The following is a 17,667-nucleotide window of genomic DNA, read 5'->3' as shown; positions in this document are numbered from 1 at the left end:
CGTGGGAGTTGGTCCAGAATGTGCTCTGTGCCGCCTGTAATGTAGATCACATCCTCAGCCACCCCGTGTCTTTTACGACTTTGACTTTTTAAAATGTTTTTCAGTTATTTAAAAAAATCTTTTCTAGCAAGAGAGAGAGCGTGCAGAGGAAGGTGGGGAGGAAAAGGAGAGAGGGAGAGAAAGAGAGAGAGAGAGAGAGAGAGAATCTTCAGCAGGCCATGCTCAGTGTGGAGCCCCATGTGGGGCTCAATTGACCATGACCCTGGGATCATGAACTGAGCCAAATTCAAGAGTCAGACGCTCGATTGACTGAGCCCCCTGGGCACCCTGATATTGACGTTTTGAAGAATCAGGGCCGGCTGTTCGGCAGAATGCCCCCCCCCCCGTTGGGTTGTGCCTAGCGTGTCTTCATGATGCGGCTCAGGTTATAGGGGGTGGGGGGGAGTGCTCCCCAGGTGGGTGCTCCTCCACAGGGGGTCCCATCAGGCAGGAAGCGGGTCACACCACATGATGTCAGCTGTACTCTTGTTAGTGAGGATAAGTTTAACAACATGGTTAAGGGGAGCCTCCCAGACGTCACCTTTTATCACTCCCTGTGAATCTTTACCCAGTGCGTTTAGTGTCTTTTACTGATTCTTACTGAAGTCGGTGATAAAACGGTGATTTTCTGTTTTTATCATTTATTCTATGTTTTCCAGTAGAGAAGAGCTTTTCTTCCTCTGCTTAAGATCGAAAACATTTATTGAGGGGCGCCTGGGTGGCGCAGTCGGTTAAGCGTCCGACTTGGGCCAGGTCATGATCTCGAGGTCCGTGAGTTCGAGCCCCTCGTCAGGCTCTGGGCTGATGGCTCAGAGCCTGGAGCCTGTTTCCGATTCTGTGTCTCCCTCTCTCTCTGCCCCTCCCCCGTTCATGCTCTGTCTCTCTCTGTCCCAAAAATAAATAAACGTTGAAAAAAAAAATTTAAAAAAAGAAAACATTTATTGATATGAACACATGGCTTCTTTATTATTATTATTCTTTGATGGGATTTGCGGGCACTGGCTTTGCCTGGAAGTTGTAAGGGCAGTGAGGTATGGGCATCATTTTGAAAGTCACCTTGTCCCAAATTTGGCCATTGGGAGCCCCTTCGAGTTGACTCTTCCATCCATGCCTTCCATGCTCCCCCATCCTGTTTTGAACACTTCCTCGCTTTCTGGAACAGGAAGAAGTCTGGACTCACCCTGTATACTTCCTGGAAAGTGGTCTCTCTCTCTCTCTCTCTCTCTCTCTCTCTTTTTTGCATATAAGGAGAGAATCTGGTTCTGCCTCAGAGAGGAGAATGAGGCAGGGGTGCTCAGAGAAGCAGTGATAAAGCGAGGACAGAGGAGCCCCTGGGTGGCTCAGTGGGCGAAGCATCCGACCCTTGATCTCAGCTCAGGTCCTGATGTCACAGTCATGATGTCAAGCCCCGCACTGGGTTCTGCGCTGGGTGTGAAACCTACTTAAAAAAAAAAAAAAAAAAAAGGCAGAAAGAACCCTTCAGCCTCACTAGCTCGTTAGCTGTATCCAGCTTCTTCCTGGCCTTGGCCTTGGCCTCATCTCCCTGTTTCTAATGCCCCTTTTGGCTTTACTGGTGCCTTTGCTGGTGCTGGCTTGGTACCCACTTCTCCTCCTGGTCCATCCAGCCTTCTTCATTCCGCTCCAAAGGAGACATATAGCAGATGCCCCGTGGCCCCGATCTTCTTGGCTCCCAGTGGGTGACGTGGCCAGTTTGTGGGAAGGTGGAAGCAGGCATCCTCTCAAGAAGAGGGCAGACGTGGCAGGGAAGGGAAGGTACAGCTGGCCGGCCGTGAGGAGGGGTCTCCCGTGATGGTACCACGCACAGGCGGGGTGCAGAACGAGGCTATTCCCCAGGGCTCTCTGCTCAGCGCTGGTCTCCCGGCTGCCCCCCCCCCCCCGCCCCCCACCGTGCCTTACAGTCCTTTCTGGCACTGTCTCTCCCATCCAGCAGAAAAGCCCTCCCCTCCCCCATCTCCCTGACCTTTTCTCAAGGACCAGCTCAGTTTACAAAGAACTAACTATTGCCCAAAGGCCCTCATGGAATTGGTCAGATCCTCTGTATCGTAGTTGGGACGATTATTCAGCCAAGATTTGCCTTCTGATGCTCCCGCTGTGGGCAGAGTGTGCTTTCTTGCCCTCGTGAGGCTGGGCTCGGCCGCGTGACTCGCTTAGCCGATGAAACGTCAGTGGATGTGCACACGCAGAAGCCTCGCGTGTGCCGTGAGAACATGCCCCAGGAAGCCGTGGGTCCGAGATAATGAGAGACATATGGACGGACTTGGACCCCACCTGCAGCTTCGAGCCAAGTCCAGCCGAGCCAGTCAAGATCATGGGGACCCGGGAGCCAGAGACGGAGTGGGATGTCACTCAGCACGACTGCAACCAACGCATGCACCTGTAAACCGGCAGGATTCGGTACCCCCTGCACCCCTGCGTGCCCAGAGGTACAGCCCTGAGCTGGCGAGGTCCTGGGAATCAGTTCCTCCTCCCCCATTTTATAGCTGTGGAGACTGAGGCCCGGAGAGGAGAGGGTGGTGAGTCAGGCATCAGCCTGGCTCTTCGCCAGCTGTGGGACCCTGGCCGGACGGAATGGAGTTGTGGCTTAGTCTCCAAACCTCTCAAATGGTGACAATGATCCTTATAAAAGAGACCATTCAGGTCCTGTGCCAAGCACAGAGCCTGTGCTCAACAATCACATTGTCCCTAAGTGGCTGTTCTCCCAGGGAGTGGCGGAGCCCACGCCCGTCCCCGGGCCTCCCTCCCTCCCTCCAGGGGCAGGCAGAGAAGCTCTGGGTTCTGGATGATTCCCTCTGGTCCGCTGGGCTCCTCTCCCCGCATCTGCATTTAACCTCGACCTTCCCACCTCCTGAGAGTTCCCAGAATACCTCCTGCTTCACCCTCTCTCTCAAATGGAAATAAGACCCCATCAGGGGGTGCCTGGGCGGCTCAGCCGATTGAGCGGCTGACTTCGGCTCAGGTCATGACCTCACTGCTCCTGAGTTCGAGGCCCTTGTCGCGGTCTGTGCTGACAGCTCGGAGCCTGGAGCCTGCTTCGGATTCTGTGTCTCCCCCTCTCTCTCTGCCCCTCCCCCGCTCGTCCTCTGCCTCTCTCTGTCTCAGAAATAAATAAACATAAAAAAGACCCCATCTGGACCCCAGGCGCCCTGCTTCCCTTTCCTGCTGTGGCTGAGCCCGGGCCCAGGCCCCTCCGTGTCCTCCCCGGAGCACAGTGGGCTTGGAGTGGGTCCGGGTCACAGGCTCCCAGGGGCAGCTGACGGGGCCCCAGCTCAGGCTCCGTGGGACGGCTCCTCCCGGCTCAGCTCCAGCCTGACCGTGACCTCGCAGACCTCGCAGACCATCACGCGGGGACGAGGGAGACGGAGAGACTGACCCGGGAGCGGACCTCTCCGCGGCCCCTGTGTGGGGACCCGCATCTTCCCTGGATGGTTCGCCGGGATGCTACTCTCCCTCCCAAAAGAGGGGCGTCCTCGGCAAACACACCCTCGGGCCATGGTCCGGGGGCTGCTCTGAGCGGAAGCTCATTTCAACCTTATGAAATCAGTAATTGTGTTACTTCTGTATGCGGTGGCAGAAAACCTGGCCCACCGGTGGCGCCCATGTCTTAATCCCTGGGGCCCACGGATATGTTACCCTACCCGCAAGAGGCCTTTGGCCTCCAGAAACAAACCAGACCCGGGCACGCCCAGCGCGGTGAGATCATACATATGTGCTGTTTTCTGTCACTCGCTGGGTGGCCACACAAGGGCCGGTCACCGGCCTCGCGAGGGAGTCCCAACCGCCGCCTCTATGCCCCTGGGCGGGTCCCTGGAGTCCTTCTGATCTCGTGTGTGAAAATGGGCCAGTGCGGCGCTCGGAAGGGCCGCGCAGGAGGGAAGGCGGGGCCGGTTGACACGCGTGGCGGTTGACCCGGGCCGCGGCCTCCCCGCGCCACTGGCACACTCACCTGGGGCAGGCCCGCCGGCCCTGGCCCCTCCTCCTCCTACACGGGCTGCAGCTCGGCTTCCAGCTTCTTCTTCCGGACCCCCTCCACGAAGAAGAAGTCCATGCCGATGAGGGTTTGCCCCAGGGGCGTGTCCACCCTGCTGCCCACCACCTGGTTCGTGGAACTGGGGACTGCGTCGGAAAAGAAAGGCACGTTCTCCGGCAACGTCACAGGTGCCTTCTTCTCGCCCTGAGAGCGGGGACAGTTTGTGTCACAGGCGGCAGGGAAAGCAGGAGAGGCCTGCAGGGAAGGGGACACAGGGAGCAGGGGGCAGGTGGCCTCAGCAGGCTGCCTTCTCCGGCTGCTTCCGTCCCAGTTCTGACCTGGGAGCCCGGAAGGGTCAGGAGACTCCTCATCTATGGCCAAATGCGTCTTCCTCACCCGGGGCTCCCTAGCTCGGCCGCTCCCCTGACCCCTTCACTTTGATGCCTGACCTCCAAGGACCCGGGAGGGACCGGGTCTGACTCCTCTCTCTATCCCCGTGACCGGAGACGCTGCCTCACGTCCGGTGGGAGCGCAGAGGGTTGGTTTCGGGGGGAGCTTTTACTCGAAGTCTAACACACACGCAGGAACGTCCCCAAATCGTGCCCGTGCAGCTCCACAAGCCGCCACGACGCGGGCCTGTCTGGGCAGCCGCACCCAGGTCGAGAAGTGACCACAGGACCCGGACACGCTTCCTCCCGACCCCGCAGCCAGCCTCCAGCCCCGACGCGTCCTGGGCTCCCTCTCTAATTCCCGGGTTTTGCCCGGTGTTGAACTTTGTCTGATCTTTTATCTTAAAAAGACCGTGGCTCCTTTCTCTCCTGAACGTTTTCCGGGTTTGTCCACATTTTTCTGGGTGTGGCTGCAGCTCATTCGTTGCCCTTGCTACCCCGCGTGCCACTGCGTGGCTTGCACGAACATTCCCCATCATTCACCCCTGCTGCCGCGGGCGGCATGGGGGTTGATTCCCAGTCTGGGGGTGCCGCTCTGCACATTTGCGCATGTGTTTCTGGTGACTTCGGTGACTGAAAGGTGAGTAAATGCATGAGCTGAGCATAATCGGGTGAGCCCTTGTTTAAACAAGGGTTAACTCCGTGCTACCCCGCGTCGAATAGAAGTTGCAGGGCCAGTGAAATCATAGGATGCTGGCTTTCACTGAGGAAGGCCCGTGCCCGGGTGGCCCCACCTTTGGACGTGACTCAGGTTTCGGTGATCGGGTGGCTAACACCTAGCTCCTGGCAGGGGGACTCCGGGGGCTGGGAGCCCAGACCAGGAGCTCAGTGTAGGATTTCAGGTCTCATGATTCAGTCTCCCATTGGGTCACTCCTCCGACATTAACGGAGCGCCAACTATTTTTTGGACGCTGGGGGGTAGGGCACAGCTGGCGGGTGGGGTACAGCGATGAAGCCATCTTTGTCCCTTCTATAGGGAGCCCACTGCCTGGTGAAACTGAGCATTGAAACACGACGCGCTCCACCAAAGGAGGGGGTTGGATACGCCGGCCAGTCAAGAACAGAGTGATCTGATTGAGCCCGCTCAGGAAGGACAGATGTCACAGGAGGAGGCACTTGAGTGGGGTCTTGAAGGATGACCAAGACTTAAGAGCCCCTCACGCGGACAAGGTGGGAAGGGCACGCCAGGCAGGGGAACGGCATGCACAGAGGCCTCACCAAAACAGCGTGTAGGTCAGCGTGGGGAGGCAGGCAGGGCTAGATCGCGAGAAGCATCGTAAGCCACCCCGAGACACGCAGATTTATTGAAGGATTTTAAGCAGGGGAGGGATATGGCCAGTTTTGTGGCTTGGGAAAGTTACTCCGGTAGCAATATGGAGGATGGGTCGGAGGTGGCGATGTCGAAGCGGGGAATCGGTTTACAAATATGCCCGCCCAAGCTCATTCTCCATGCGGAAAACACCGCATACCCCTCACTACACATGGCTGACATCCTCATACGGGGGAAAACATTTCTAGTTGGTTCATCTTCATAAAATCAAGAAACACCGGGGAGACCTAATACCTAAATGCTCGAAGCATTTTCTCTTCCCCTGACCCCGAGTGTCTTGAGACAAGAGAGCATTTTGGTTTTTGTCTCTGCACATTCCAGCATCTAACACACAGTAGGTCCTCAATCAATGTCAGATGAGTGCGGGGACATTCCCGGTTCAAGGGTGCGCCACAGGAACATCGCTGGCCTTACCAGGGGATCATAGTCTTTCAAGAAACTCCAGTTCTGAGCCCTGGAAAGGAAAACACGTGGGCAGTGTTACATCTCCCTGTGGCATTTTTTTCACAAGGGACTTTCGCGGCGTCAAGGGAATGAGTCGAGACGGTGATGCACGTGTTACGTCATAGAAGGAGCTTCCGTGATCAAGTGAAACAAACACGGAAAACGCAGCCGGTGCGCGTCCTACAGAACGAACAAATATTTCCAGCATTCCTGACGTGTGCCAGGGGACGTAGCCCGCGGTGAGAAACCCAGTGGTGCGAGTCCCCCCCCCACCCCCCGCCCCGTGCGCCTCTGCATCTTTAGGGCCACAGGGGAGCCCCCGAGTATCTTGTGAAGAAAAACCAGTTTCCGCTCACCCACTGCGCGTCCGGTGCGCGCGGCAGAGGAAGGCGGGAAGGGGCAGGGGACAGGGACAGACACAGGGATCACGAGGAGAGGGGCATTACCTGTGTCGCTAGGGTAATTTTTATTTTAATCTGTTCCTAAGGAGTTGAACAATTCCATAAGACATAATAAAAACAGGCTTCTGTGCCCCCGTCCTCACAGCCCCTGAGCGCCCCCAGCCTGGGGTCAAGTTTAAAAGGCTTTGGCTGTTTCTTTGGGCGTCTCGCCACCATGTTCTGGAACAATAAACCTAGGTTGCCATTTCTTGAGTTTTTGAAACTGTAAGCGTACCTGTGGACTTTCAATTATGGGAGATTTTGAGTTAGCTCTCTTGCCCCTTTCCTTCCCCTCACTTCCTCCAAAATTATCCTGTGCTAGATTTTGGCTCAATTCATATGTATTGTTTACATCCTCGGGTTTCTGTAAATGATCTTCATGGAGCAACTACCTAAGATCATATGAGCTCAGTTCCTTGTACGGCTTAAAATTTTTTCTAGGGTTCATAATCACATCTTGTCCCTGTTTTCTTTTTTCGAGAGAAAGAGAGAGAAAGAGAACAAATGGGAGAGAGACAGAGGGGAGAGAGAGAATCTTAAGCAAACTCGGTGCTCAGCACTGAGCCCGACACAGGGTTCGATCCCATGACCCCGGGATCATGACTTGAGCCAAAATCAAGAGTCAGACGCTCAACGGACTGAGCCACCCAGACGCCCCTCCCATTTTTTGTCCTTTGTTTTTTAGCTTTCTCTGTTCATATCACTGATTCCAAACCCTCCAACAAAATTGTGAAGCCCCTTGCGGCAAGATTTTCTGCACAATCAGATGCAACAGGTAATCAGCTGTCTCTCTCACATTTGTTCTCCGGAGGCCGCCGTCCAGGAGCCCGGGTCGCCCAGTGCCCACTGGGGCTGCTGCCCAGGACCTGCTCCTGCCGTCCCGACCTCCACTCCGGGGATTCTCTCTTTCTGAATCCCGGGCCCTCCTTCCTTGTTCACTCTCCTGCCATGGAGCACATCCTCCAGTGTCTGTGGAGGCATGCATTTCTTTGGTTCTAGAAAGTTCTTGGACATTTTCTCCTCAAATATTTCATCTCTCCCAGTCTCTCCTTGGGGAGCTCTGGGGAAGGGTATGTTGGTTCTGTTCTCTAGGGTTCTGATCCCCCCGTGGGGTCCCCCTCCCTGTCTTTCTGAGTAATTGCAACGCGTCTATCTGAGTTTATGAATCCTCATTCCAGTTGTGTTTTGTATTTCCACGTTACGGATTTTTATTTCTAGAGGTTCTTTTTGGTTGTTCTCCAAGTTGCCTGATTGTTCAAAGTCCATGCTCAGGCTTTGAACTGAGTCTCCTGTGTATAGCCGTCTGGAGACATCTGGAACCTTCCTGCCCGAGCCTTCCCTGGGGGCCTGTCTCCCCTCTGCCCTTCTTTGCCGCACTCTCCCCGCTCTGCCCGTTCATTTCCTTCCATCTTCCCCAAGTGTCCTGACCCTCCCCCCCCCCCCCCCCCCCCCGCCATCACCCCCTTTCCTGTCACGAGGGAGCCACGTTTCAATAGCTTTGATTTTGAGTTGACAGAAGGCACGGGCCTTGGCCTCAGAGCCTGGCTAAGACTTAGCGGGAGGCAGCAGGGTATGAGGAGAGAGCGCGGGGCCCCTGTCCTGGCTTTGCCTGCAGCCCGCTTCGCTTGCTGTGTGGCCCTGACGAGGTCACTGTGTTCTTGGGCCCCCAGTTTCTCTGTCTGTAAAACCCCAGGAGGTTGGCTTACCGAGCACCTGTGAGTCGAGGTCTGCTGTGAGCGCAAAGTATACAGACCGGATTTCACAGACTTGGTACAAAGAAGGAGGCACGTATCTCTTTAATTCTTTTTAAAATATTGACTGCCTGGGGCGCCTGGGTGGCGCAGTCGGTTAAGCGTCCGACTTCAGCCAGGTCACGATCTCGCGGTCCGTGAGTTCGAGCCCCGCGTCAGGCTCTGGGCTGATGGCTCGGAGCCTGGAGCCTGGAGCCTGTTTCCGATTCTGTGTCTCCCTCTCTCTCTGCCCCTCCCCCGTTCATGCTCTGTCTCTCTCTGTCCCAAAAAAATAAATAAAAACGTGGAAAAAAAAAAATTAAAATATTGACTGCCTGCCCAAAAGATAATATTTTCGGTAAGATATGTTATGAAGAGGTGCCTGGGTGGCTCAGTCGGTTGAGCGTCCGACTTTGGCTCAAGTCATGACCTCACAGTTCGTGAGTTCAAGCCCCGCATCCGGCTCGCTGCTGTCAGCCCAGAGCCCCCTTCCGATCCTCTGTCCCACCCCCACCCCCCCACTCCCAGCCCCTCCCTCATTCTCTCTCTCTCTCAAAAATAAATAAAAAACACAAAAACGTGCGTTATTAAAATGGATTTCCCTAATTTCTTGTTACATTTTTTTAAGGTCGCTACTAGAATATGGAAAAGTACGCCTGTGACTCGTATTTCTGTTGGGCTGAACGGTTCTCGATTTCCCTCAACCCTGTCCTCTTGGTTTCTGGGACCCTTTCTTCTCTGGCAGCCTTTCTCAGTCTCCTGGCTACTTTTCCGTCCAGCGACTGAACGTTGCCAGCTCTGTGCTATGACCTCACCGCTGGAGACCCGTCATGCCCTTCCAGGGAAAGCTTATCACCTTTCCAGGGCCAGTTTCTTTTCTTTCTGTTCACCGGTTTCCTTTTTGGTTCACTCGAGATCAAATCCACATGTCATAAGGTTCATCCTCCTACAGTGTGTGCTCCAGTGGTTTCCGGTATATTCCGACTTGTGCACCATCGCCACGATGTCCGTCGCCCCCAAAAGAAACCCCGTGTCTCTTGGCGGTCACTTCCCTTCTCCCTCCCCTCCTGGCCACCTCTCTGCTTTTTGTCCCTGTGGGTCCAGTGCCCAGCTCTGGACTACTGATGTCCGGCTCCACCTGGACGGGGTTCGGGGGCTTGAAAGCCAGCCGGCCCTCCGAGTCTCCACCCCAGAGCCGCCTCCGTTAATCATCCAGGCAGGAGACGCGTCACCCCTACCTCCTGAGTGCCGTGTCGTCCCGGAGGCCCTCGGAGCGCCTCTCTCCCCATGACACAGTCACACTCTGCTTTTTCGTCTGTCCGCTAGCTCTTTGGCCGCCCTGTCCTGAGAGTGCACGCTCCGGGAGCCAGGTCCAGGCCGTCCCGTGTCGCGGCCCGACAAGGTGGCCCTCCTAACGGCGTCTGGACCGAGTGGTGCCTGCAGGGACGTCCTTCCCCTGGTCCGAGGGCCAGCGGTCCCCCAGAAAGCCGCCCCCCGCCCCGTGTCCTGGCCGGCCCCCCGCAGTCAGTCCCGGGAGCGCCAGCCGGAGGGGCCACGCCAAAGGCAGACGGGACCCCAGAATGAACGAGGCGGGTCACCTGGCCCCTGCCCACCTCTCCCACCCTCCGGCTCAAGTCCCACCAAGGCATGTGCTCCCGGCCCCCTGGCCCCGAGCACTTCTCCATCAACACCGTTTGCCTGGCTTACTCCTTCTCATCTGTCTCTCTGTTTCCAGAAGCTTCCTAGACCCTGAGTTGGGCTGGGGGTCAGGCAGAGCACTCACCAGCGCCGCTGGCCCCGTCTCTCGGCCTCCAGGAGCTCCCTCCACAGTTGATCCTGCTGCACACCATCAGTTCCGGGGGCCTGGGGGGCTCGGCGACCGCCAGCAAGACCCCTGCCCACCGCAGGGCTGCTCTGGGCAGTGGGGGTGTGTAAGGCGGACGGCCTGGTGGGGGGGAGCCGGTACCCAGCGGATGTGGTTCTCTGGAACCCAGGGTGGGGGTGACTCCCCATGGATCCGTGTGTGTGCGTGTGTGTGTGTGAGAGAGAGAGAGAGAGAGAGAGACTGAGAGAGACGGAGGGAGAGGGAGAGAGAAAGAGACAAAAAGACAGAGACTGAGAGAGAGAGAGAGAGAGAGACTCCTGTCTGAGCTCGGAACCCTCCTGGGATCCCCCCCTCCCTCTGAACCCCAGGGGAGCCTGGCAGGGGTCGCCGCCCCTCAAGACCCCAAGCTCAGAGCGGTGGGACAGCCCTTGAGCCCAGCTTCGTTTTCAGCCTCTGTCTGTGTTGACTGTTGCCCTAGTAACTGGGCGGCACCCACGTGAGCTCAGGAAAGAAAAGGAAGGGCGTGTATGTGTGTGTGTGTGTGTGTGTGCGCGCGTGTGAGATGTCTGTGCGAGGCCCAACTCAGCTGCCCCTCAGTTCTGTCCCCTGCCCGCCTGGCTGGAGACCTCCATACGGCATAGGGGGAGAGGGATCAAATACGGAGAGGGATCAAAGCCCAGACTTCTGGGGCAGTGAGAAAAGACGGGTGTTTTGGCTCCCAGACAGGATGTGGGGCTTTGGGCCCAGCCTCCCAACTGCCACATGACCCTGAGCAGCCCCTGCCCCTTTGGGAGCCTGGGAACGGGCAACACTAATCCCTTCGGCTCCCCCGCGGATGCAGGGCTCCCGTGAGAAGGTGGACGAAGCGTGGACGACAGGGCACAGGGCGGGTGCCGGTGTGATGCGCCCTTCTCCCTGGAGGAGGTGTGAGCCTGTGGCAGGCAAGGGCAAATTAGTGATACTTTGCGATGAGTGCCTGTTCTGGCTCCGCAGAGCTGGAGGGTTTGCAAAGCACTGTCCGTTACCTTGCTGAACCCTCCCAATCATCCAAGGCAGGTACTTCCAACCCCGTTCCACAGATGAGGACACCGAGGCCCTCCCCAGCAAGATTAAGTGACTGCCCAAGGTCACTCAGTCACTAACTGAGGCTTGGCCTTGAGTTTGGATCCTCTGAAGGAAACAAGGAGAACCAGCAGGTGGGGATTCCGGTTCTGAACCTCTGGCTGCGATTCTGCCCTGACCCAGTGTGGCCCGGATTGCTCTGTGGCCCGGGCCTCTTCTCGTGTGGCTCAGTTGGCCTCCTCAGACACCCCTCCCCCGTGGCTTCTGCTCCCAGAACTAATGCTCCCAGGTCTCTCGGCCTTTGACTGTCCCCCGCCGCTGGCAGACCCTCCTCTCTTTCCTTGAAGCTGTTCGGGGGGGGGGCGATGGAGCTGGGCGTGGCGCTCACGGCTCTGCATAGCTGGGAAATAGACTCGTAGCCGACTAGGCGCAGACAAAGCCACACTCCACAGAGGTGTGCACAGGGCGCCCCGGGGTGTGCGGACAAGTTCAGCCAACGCACCTGAGCTCGCGCTGGATTCTGTTTTCACGAGAGAGGCACCAAGGAGAGGTGAAGAGAACTTGCCAGGTGGAAAAATTGGGGAAAGCACAAATGCGGGGATTTCAGAGGGGGCATCGGTTTCGGGGGGGGGGGGAGGTGAGAGAAGGGAGGTCTGAGGCTGGTGAGTGGGGCCCCCGGCCACAGGTGTCGGAGCTGTGCCCCGAGTTAGTGCACAAGGGGGAGACCCTGCTGGCTTGAAGCCCCAGGGGGTTGCAGGGCAAAGAAGCATCAGGAAAGGACAAGAAGCTGGGGAATGACAACTGCGGGGCCCCAGGTGAGAGGCGGTGAAGCCCACACTGGTTGGGGGGGGGGCGCAGAGGGCTGGAGCAGAGATGGGGTGACAGCCGCCAGCACTTGCCTGAGGGGGCGGCTGAGTGGTGTGACCTTCTGGAGCAAAACCAGCCCAAAAGCAGAGGCTGTGGGGCGGGTGGAGTCTGTCTCTTCTCTCTCCTCTGTTCTTGCTCCAGAGCTGGGATAGGCAGGCTGGCATTCAGTGACCTTGACGTTTTTCCCAATGAAGATGAACTGGGTGGAACCCCGGGGGCCCAGAAACAGGCTTTCCCGGTGGCTATTGTCTCTTTGGTGTCTGTGCCCTCAGCACAGCGGGGACAGGTCTCTGCTTTGCCAAGGAGTGGCAGCTCCTACCTCCTGGAACCTCTGGAAGGGGCCCCATGAGCGTGTTTAGAGGCGGCGGTGCCTGCCACGTGGGACACCTCTTGTAAAGCCAACCACAGGCTGTGACGTAGAGCAGCTTGGAACAGCCTGGAATAGCCATGTGGTTTGCTCAGATACTTTGGCCCAGGTCCCCCGGCCACACGCTCCGGAGACAAGGAACAGGACCAACAAGGCCAGCAGGTGCTTCCAGGATGAACCAGGGTTTGGTGAGTGTAGAGGCTGAATATTTCTGTGGGGTTTGGCTTTTCATTTAACTTAGAAACTATTTCAGACTGACCGATGGTAGAGGGATGGAAATGTGACAAAGCGAATAGAACAAAACATTCATTGTAGAATCTGGGTGATGGGTATATAGGTGTTCACGGTACTATTCTTTCAACGCTTCTATGTGTTTGACATTTTTCAAAATAAAATGTGGGGGGCATGGGGCGCCTGGGTGGCTCAGTCGGTAGAGCGACCGACTTCGGCTCGGGTCATGATCTCACAGTCCGTGAGTTCGAGCCCTGCGTCGGGCGCTGTGCTGACAGTTCGGAGCCTGGAGCCTGCTTCGGATTCTGTGTCTCCCTCTCTCTCTGCCCCTAACCCACTCGCATTCTGTCTGTGTCTCTCTCAAAAATAAACATTAAAAAAAAAATTTAAAAATGTGGGGGGCTTGGGGGAGATTTCACCTGCCGGTGCTGCTTGAACACATTCTGTTTCCTCAGTCACTGACCTGGAAAAGTGTTCAGATCCACTCTGGGTGGGTGTCACTGAGCCCAGCCTGGAGGGAATCAGGACACTGGGTGCCAGTTCCAGCTCTTCCAATGACTTGCTGGGTGTCCTTGAGCAAGTCATTGCCCCTTCCACACCCCACATCTTGTGATTTAACTTCATATACAACTCTCCAGGACAGGACAAAAATCCCTGGTTTTGGGGGTTTGCTGGGGCTGTATTTTAATGGGTTTCTCGCAACCCTAAGGACCTTAACGTAGGTTCTGGTAGAACTCTACAGCCGAGCCTCTGATGTGCAGTGACAGGTGGGGCCCCACTGGGCCAAGTGCCAGCAACAGGGGAGAATTCGCTAAACCGGGTGGGGTGGAGCCTCAGGAGTGGGTGGGGCTGGCCCGAGGAGCCCCGCCCACTTCTGTAGACCCCGCCCCTTCCCCAATTGGCTGGCGGAGGGCGGGTCCCTAGGGGGAGCTCCCCGCTGCGGGGCAGCGCCCAGGGGCCTCAGGGAGCCGGTGCAGAGGTGGGTTGCGGGAGTTGGGGACTAGACAAATGAGGCTCAGGGGAAGGGAGGAGGGGCTCCAGGAAGCAGGGGCTGCGGTGGGGAAAGTGTTTGCTTGTGTAGTTTAGGCTTCCCTCTTGTGCCCTGGAATTTTGGCTTAACACCAACCTCCATTTCCCCCCAGGCGCACACCCTGAACCTTTATCCAAGGTGATAAAAGCCAGAGGACTTGGGGCCACCTTTCACACCTTTCCAGAGTCTCCTACCAAGTCCCCAGAGAGTTCTGAGTTTATCCCTACGGCGACGGTCAAGGTTACTTTATTTGTGGATAAGTCCACACCCCCGTGGCATCCCAGGCCATTTTCACTTTGGAAGAGTCACTTTTGATCTTACTGTTTGTTATTTCTTTGCTGTCAGTGTACCCACCGTTTTGTATTCAGCTTCAAAAAAGTTAACATCGGAAACACCTTTTCATGTGTTTCTCCGTGATCTTTATACATCTCACTTTAATCCGTTTCTTAGAATTGATGTGACATAATTTACTTAGCCATTTTCCCTCTTCCTGGGCATTTACTTTGTTTCCGGATTTAGCATGAGCTCCGGTGAATATCTTTGTGCCTCTTTCTGTGGAACTGTTTCAACAGGACATATTCCCAAAATGGGATGACGGAGTCAGAGGATAGGGACATCTTAATGACACGCAGTATACAGGGCAATGTTGCTCTCCAGCCAGGCATGAGTGTGTCAGCTTTGCTGGTCCCGCCAGAACTGGAAGCTGGGTGTTGATCGGGGTCTCTGAGACCACCCCCAGGTTGATGATCTGCTGGGAGGACTCCCAGGACTCAGCATATGGCAATGTTCATGGCTCTGATTTATTTTGGCCAGAGGAAAGGAAGTCGAATCAGGAAAGAGAAAGGCACATGAGACGAAGTCCAGAGGAAACCAGGCAAAAGCTTCTAAACCCTCTCCTGTGGAGTCACTCGGGACACGCCGCCCAGCAATGAGTTGTGACAACATGTGTGTCAAAGATTGTCGACCAGGTAGGTTCCTTAGAGAGTCAGCTCCCCGGGCTTTCACTGGGGGCAAGTCATATAGGCACCTCGTGTGGCACGTCTCCAAATTCCAGATTCCCAGAAGGAAAGCAGGTTCTCAGCAGGAATATCGTAGCACAGCGTAGGCATAGGGAGCCTATTATCAGGGAATGGAGGGAACCCTCCCAAAATCTGGGTTCCCAGATACCGGTGAAGGGCCAATCTTGCAAGCCGGCCTTTCTTGAGGACAGTGGTCTCAGCCACACTGTGTTAACTCTTTCGCACTTTCGTGATTTCGCTAACACTTAACTAGTCCCCATTTTCCCCACGAACATCCTTGATAATTTTCAGCAATCAGGCACTCTATACCAATCTAGGCTCTGGGAGATAATATAAATATTCCCTGATAGACATTTACGTTAACGATAATAATTGTCAGGGAGCCTGGGTGGCTCAGTCGATGAAGCATCTGACTCTTGATCTCAACTCAGGTCATGATCTCGGGGTTGTGAGTTCAAGATCCACGTTGGGATCTGCATTGGGCAGGAAGCCTACTTAAATAATAATAATTGCACAGCACTTCAGGTCGGGGAGTACGTCTGCATTTCTCACTGGAGTATAACCGCCTCCTAGGGGTGGTTGATCATATTTGGATTTGGTGCAGAGCCTGTGTGCTCAGGAAACCATGTCCCCCACTGGTTCCATGGGCAGGAAATGAGGTGCCAGGACCAGGGCCCCTGCTGACTGCCATTTCTGATCTCTTCCTAAATTATTATTTGCAGAGGAAAAGCATCCCACATAAACAGTTTTACCTATAAACTCAGTGGTTTATATTCTGAAGACTCTGGATCCCTGGAAGTTGGGGGCACTTTAAGCACTGGAAAAAATGTTCCGGGGACATCGTCTTTATTTTCTTTATTCTGTAATTTCCCACTGATGGGCAGCTGAATGCATTTTAGGAGAAAGCAGTTGAATTGGAGGTGATTGCAATGCACATCTTGGGCAGCAGGGGGCAGCATGTAGCTTTGCCTCCTCCGTCCGCTCTCAACTCTGCGGTTCCCTCCTCCTGTTCTGTTATCCCAGACCCTGTGAGAAGCCAGGCGTCGGGAAGGCGAGATACTATGGAAATGAATGTGATGTCCAGAGAAGGGGTCCCTGAAGGGATTCAGCAGTGGCCCCGGGGGAAGCCCGTGCTTGACAAGGAGCCCTCAGGCAGCAGTGGCTCTGAGTGGAGGTGGGGGGGGGCGGGTGATACCCAAATGGTCAACCACAGGTGCGGCCCAGGCACCAACTAGAAAGGACTGGAGGCTGCCTGCAGGCCTGCAGGTGTGCAGGAGTGAGAGGTGAGAGGGGAGTCGTGGGGACGGGGAGGTGGGCGGATCGGGGGCAGCTATTTACTAGTTGGTATGAAGGAATCTCGATTTTTTTTAATTTGAGCTAAATTTTATTTTACTTTTTAGAATATAATTTATTGCCCAATTGGTTTCCGTACAACACCCAGGGCTCATCCCAACAAGGGCCCTCCTCGATGCCCATCACCCTCTTTCCCCTCTCCCCCACCCCTCGGGATCTCGATATTTAAAAACGGAACCGGTGGTTACAGGCTGATTATTGGCCCAGATGAGGTCTGCAGGGGCCTGAAGCGGATGGTGTTAGGATCCCTTCAGCCCAAGCTCTGTGGTTCCAGTGGTTTATAGGATTGGGAGTTATGAGAACAGGAGCTTTTTGCAAATCAAGGGGATGTACTACGCTCTAACAGCAGGTCAGGCTGCCTTGCCCTTGGCTTTCGGAGCCCCCCGTGACTGACCCAGCAGGTCTGAGCCCCAGGAGCCTGCTCTGCCAGACCTCACCCCTGCCCCCGGGCTCCCCCGAGCTCCTCCAGCTGCTCCCGACGGTCTCCCAGGTGAGAGACTGGGAGCTGGGAGCAGCTGGGCAGCCTGGGGGTGTGGAGGAGAGCACCTGGCCAGGTACAGAGCGTGGGATTTGTGTCCGCCAGACCTCCGTCCCAGCTCCAGCCCCACCCCCAGGAGACCGTGGACGAGCCGCCGTCTTCCACCCTGACCTGGTCCTGCTGGTGAGGGCAGGATGGGAGGGTGGACGTGAGCGGCCCTGCCAACTCGGAAGTGCGGGGCACATCCACGCCGAGTGTCCGTGCTCAGTTCGTTCTTCCAGGGAGGATCCGGTCTAGAATGTGGAAGTGGCCGAGGAGGGAGAGACCGAGGATTAAAGTCCAGCGAAGCACAACAACCACCGGCAGCTTGCCTCCTAAGAACAAGCTCATCTGAATCTGCAGACTGAGTAAAACAGATCACTCTACCTGTGCACCTCATCCAGTTACCGGAAGACCTGCATACAACAAAAACTCGGAGCAAGAAGAACTCTAAAAAGAAGAAGAAGAAGAAGAAGAGAAGAAGGAAGAAAGAAGGAGGAGAAGAACTCTTCCTGCCTGACTGCTGCTGGACTTGAACTTACGCCATCGGCTCTCGTGGGTCTCCAACTCATCACCTCGTCTCTGGGGACTTGTCAGCCTCTGTGATCGTGTGGGCCAGCTCCTTACAACAGATCTGTGTCTGGCCATCGATCTCCCTAACTCTACGTGTCTAAATCTGTACATCTTTTTCTCTAGAGAGCCCTGCATAATAGACATGGGTCTTCCCTTCTCTGTTTTACAGATGAGGAAACAAGTCCCGAGTGTTCGGATGGGAGGGTCCACTGAAGCTGGCACCCATCTTGTCAGGTCCTAGCACCCCGCGGCCCGGCTGGGGGGACGTGTAGGCTTAAGCCCAAGAGATAGGGACACTTGCTTGTCATTCACGGGAGCCCGTAGGACACGTAGTGAATCCGCGTTACCGCAAAGATAGTCACCAGGCGTACCTGGTGACACCCCCAACGTGAGGAATGGAGGC

At 55.9% G+C, this 17,667-nt stretch overlaps 1 protein-coding gene and 1 long non-coding RNA gene across 4 annotated transcripts; one reads left to right on the top strand and one right to left on the bottom strand.

The window, feature by feature from the left end:
• Positions 1-984: 984 nt before the first annotated feature.
• Positions 985-10,433, bottom strand: CUNH2orf50 (chromosome unknown C2orf50 homolog). Its single transcript, XM_047845106.1, has 4 exons — positions 10,204-10,433; positions 6,221-6,260; positions 4,004-4,231; positions 985-1,477 (listed from the first exon to the last, which is right to left on the bottom strand). Exons 1-3 carry the CDS (start codon positions 10,431-10,433, stop codon positions 4,040-4,042), a joined length of 462 nt encoding a protein of 153 aa, XP_047701062.1. The 3' UTR covers positions 985-1,477; positions 4,004-4,039.
• LOC125158260 (uncharacterized) lies at positions 4,411-8,536 on the top strand. 3 transcript variants are annotated; one of them, XR_007149306.1, is made up of 5 exons: positions 4,411-5,056; positions 5,453-5,646; positions 6,318-6,489; positions 7,376-7,465; positions 8,361-8,531. It is a non-coding gene; the product is annotated as an uncharacterized LOC125158260 (long non-coding RNA). The 3 variants fall into 3 exon arrangements; XR_007149305.1 differs by having other exon boundaries at positions 4,414-5,056; positions 7,376-8,536; XR_007149304.1 differs by lacking the exons at positions 7,376-7,465; positions 8,361-8,531 and having other exon boundaries at positions 4,414-5,056; positions 6,318-6,913.
• Positions 10,434-17,667: the final 7,234 nt, after the last annotated feature.

This window comes from Prionailurus viverrinus, unplaced genomic scaffold (genome assembly GCF_022837055.1).
Source record: "Prionailurus viverrinus isolate Anna unplaced genomic scaffold, UM_Priviv_1.0 scaffold_33, whole genome shotgun sequence".
In the NCBI taxonomy this organism is placed as follows: domain Eukaryota; kingdom Metazoa; phylum Chordata; class Mammalia; order Carnivora; family Felidae; genus Prionailurus; species Prionailurus viverrinus.
This window is presented reverse-complemented; position numbering and strand designations above follow the sequence as displayed.

What these genes read in the sequence shown, in the direction of transcription:
- CUNH2orf50 (XM_047845106.1), bottom strand. Translation starts at nt 10,433, where the DNA reads ATGGGGAGTCACCCCCACCCTGGGTTCCAGAGAACCACATCCGCTGGG. An exon ending in AGACGGGGCCAGCGGCGCTG is followed by an intron (nt 6,261 to 10,203) that starts GTGAGTGCTCTG and finishes TTTCCTTTCCAG; the next exon opens with GGCTCAGAACTGGAGTTTCT. An exon ending in TGAAAGACTATGATCCCCTG is followed by an intron (nt 4,232 to 6,220) that starts GTAAGGCCAGCG and finishes CCCCGCTCTCAG; the next exon opens with GGCGAGAAGAAGGCACCTGT.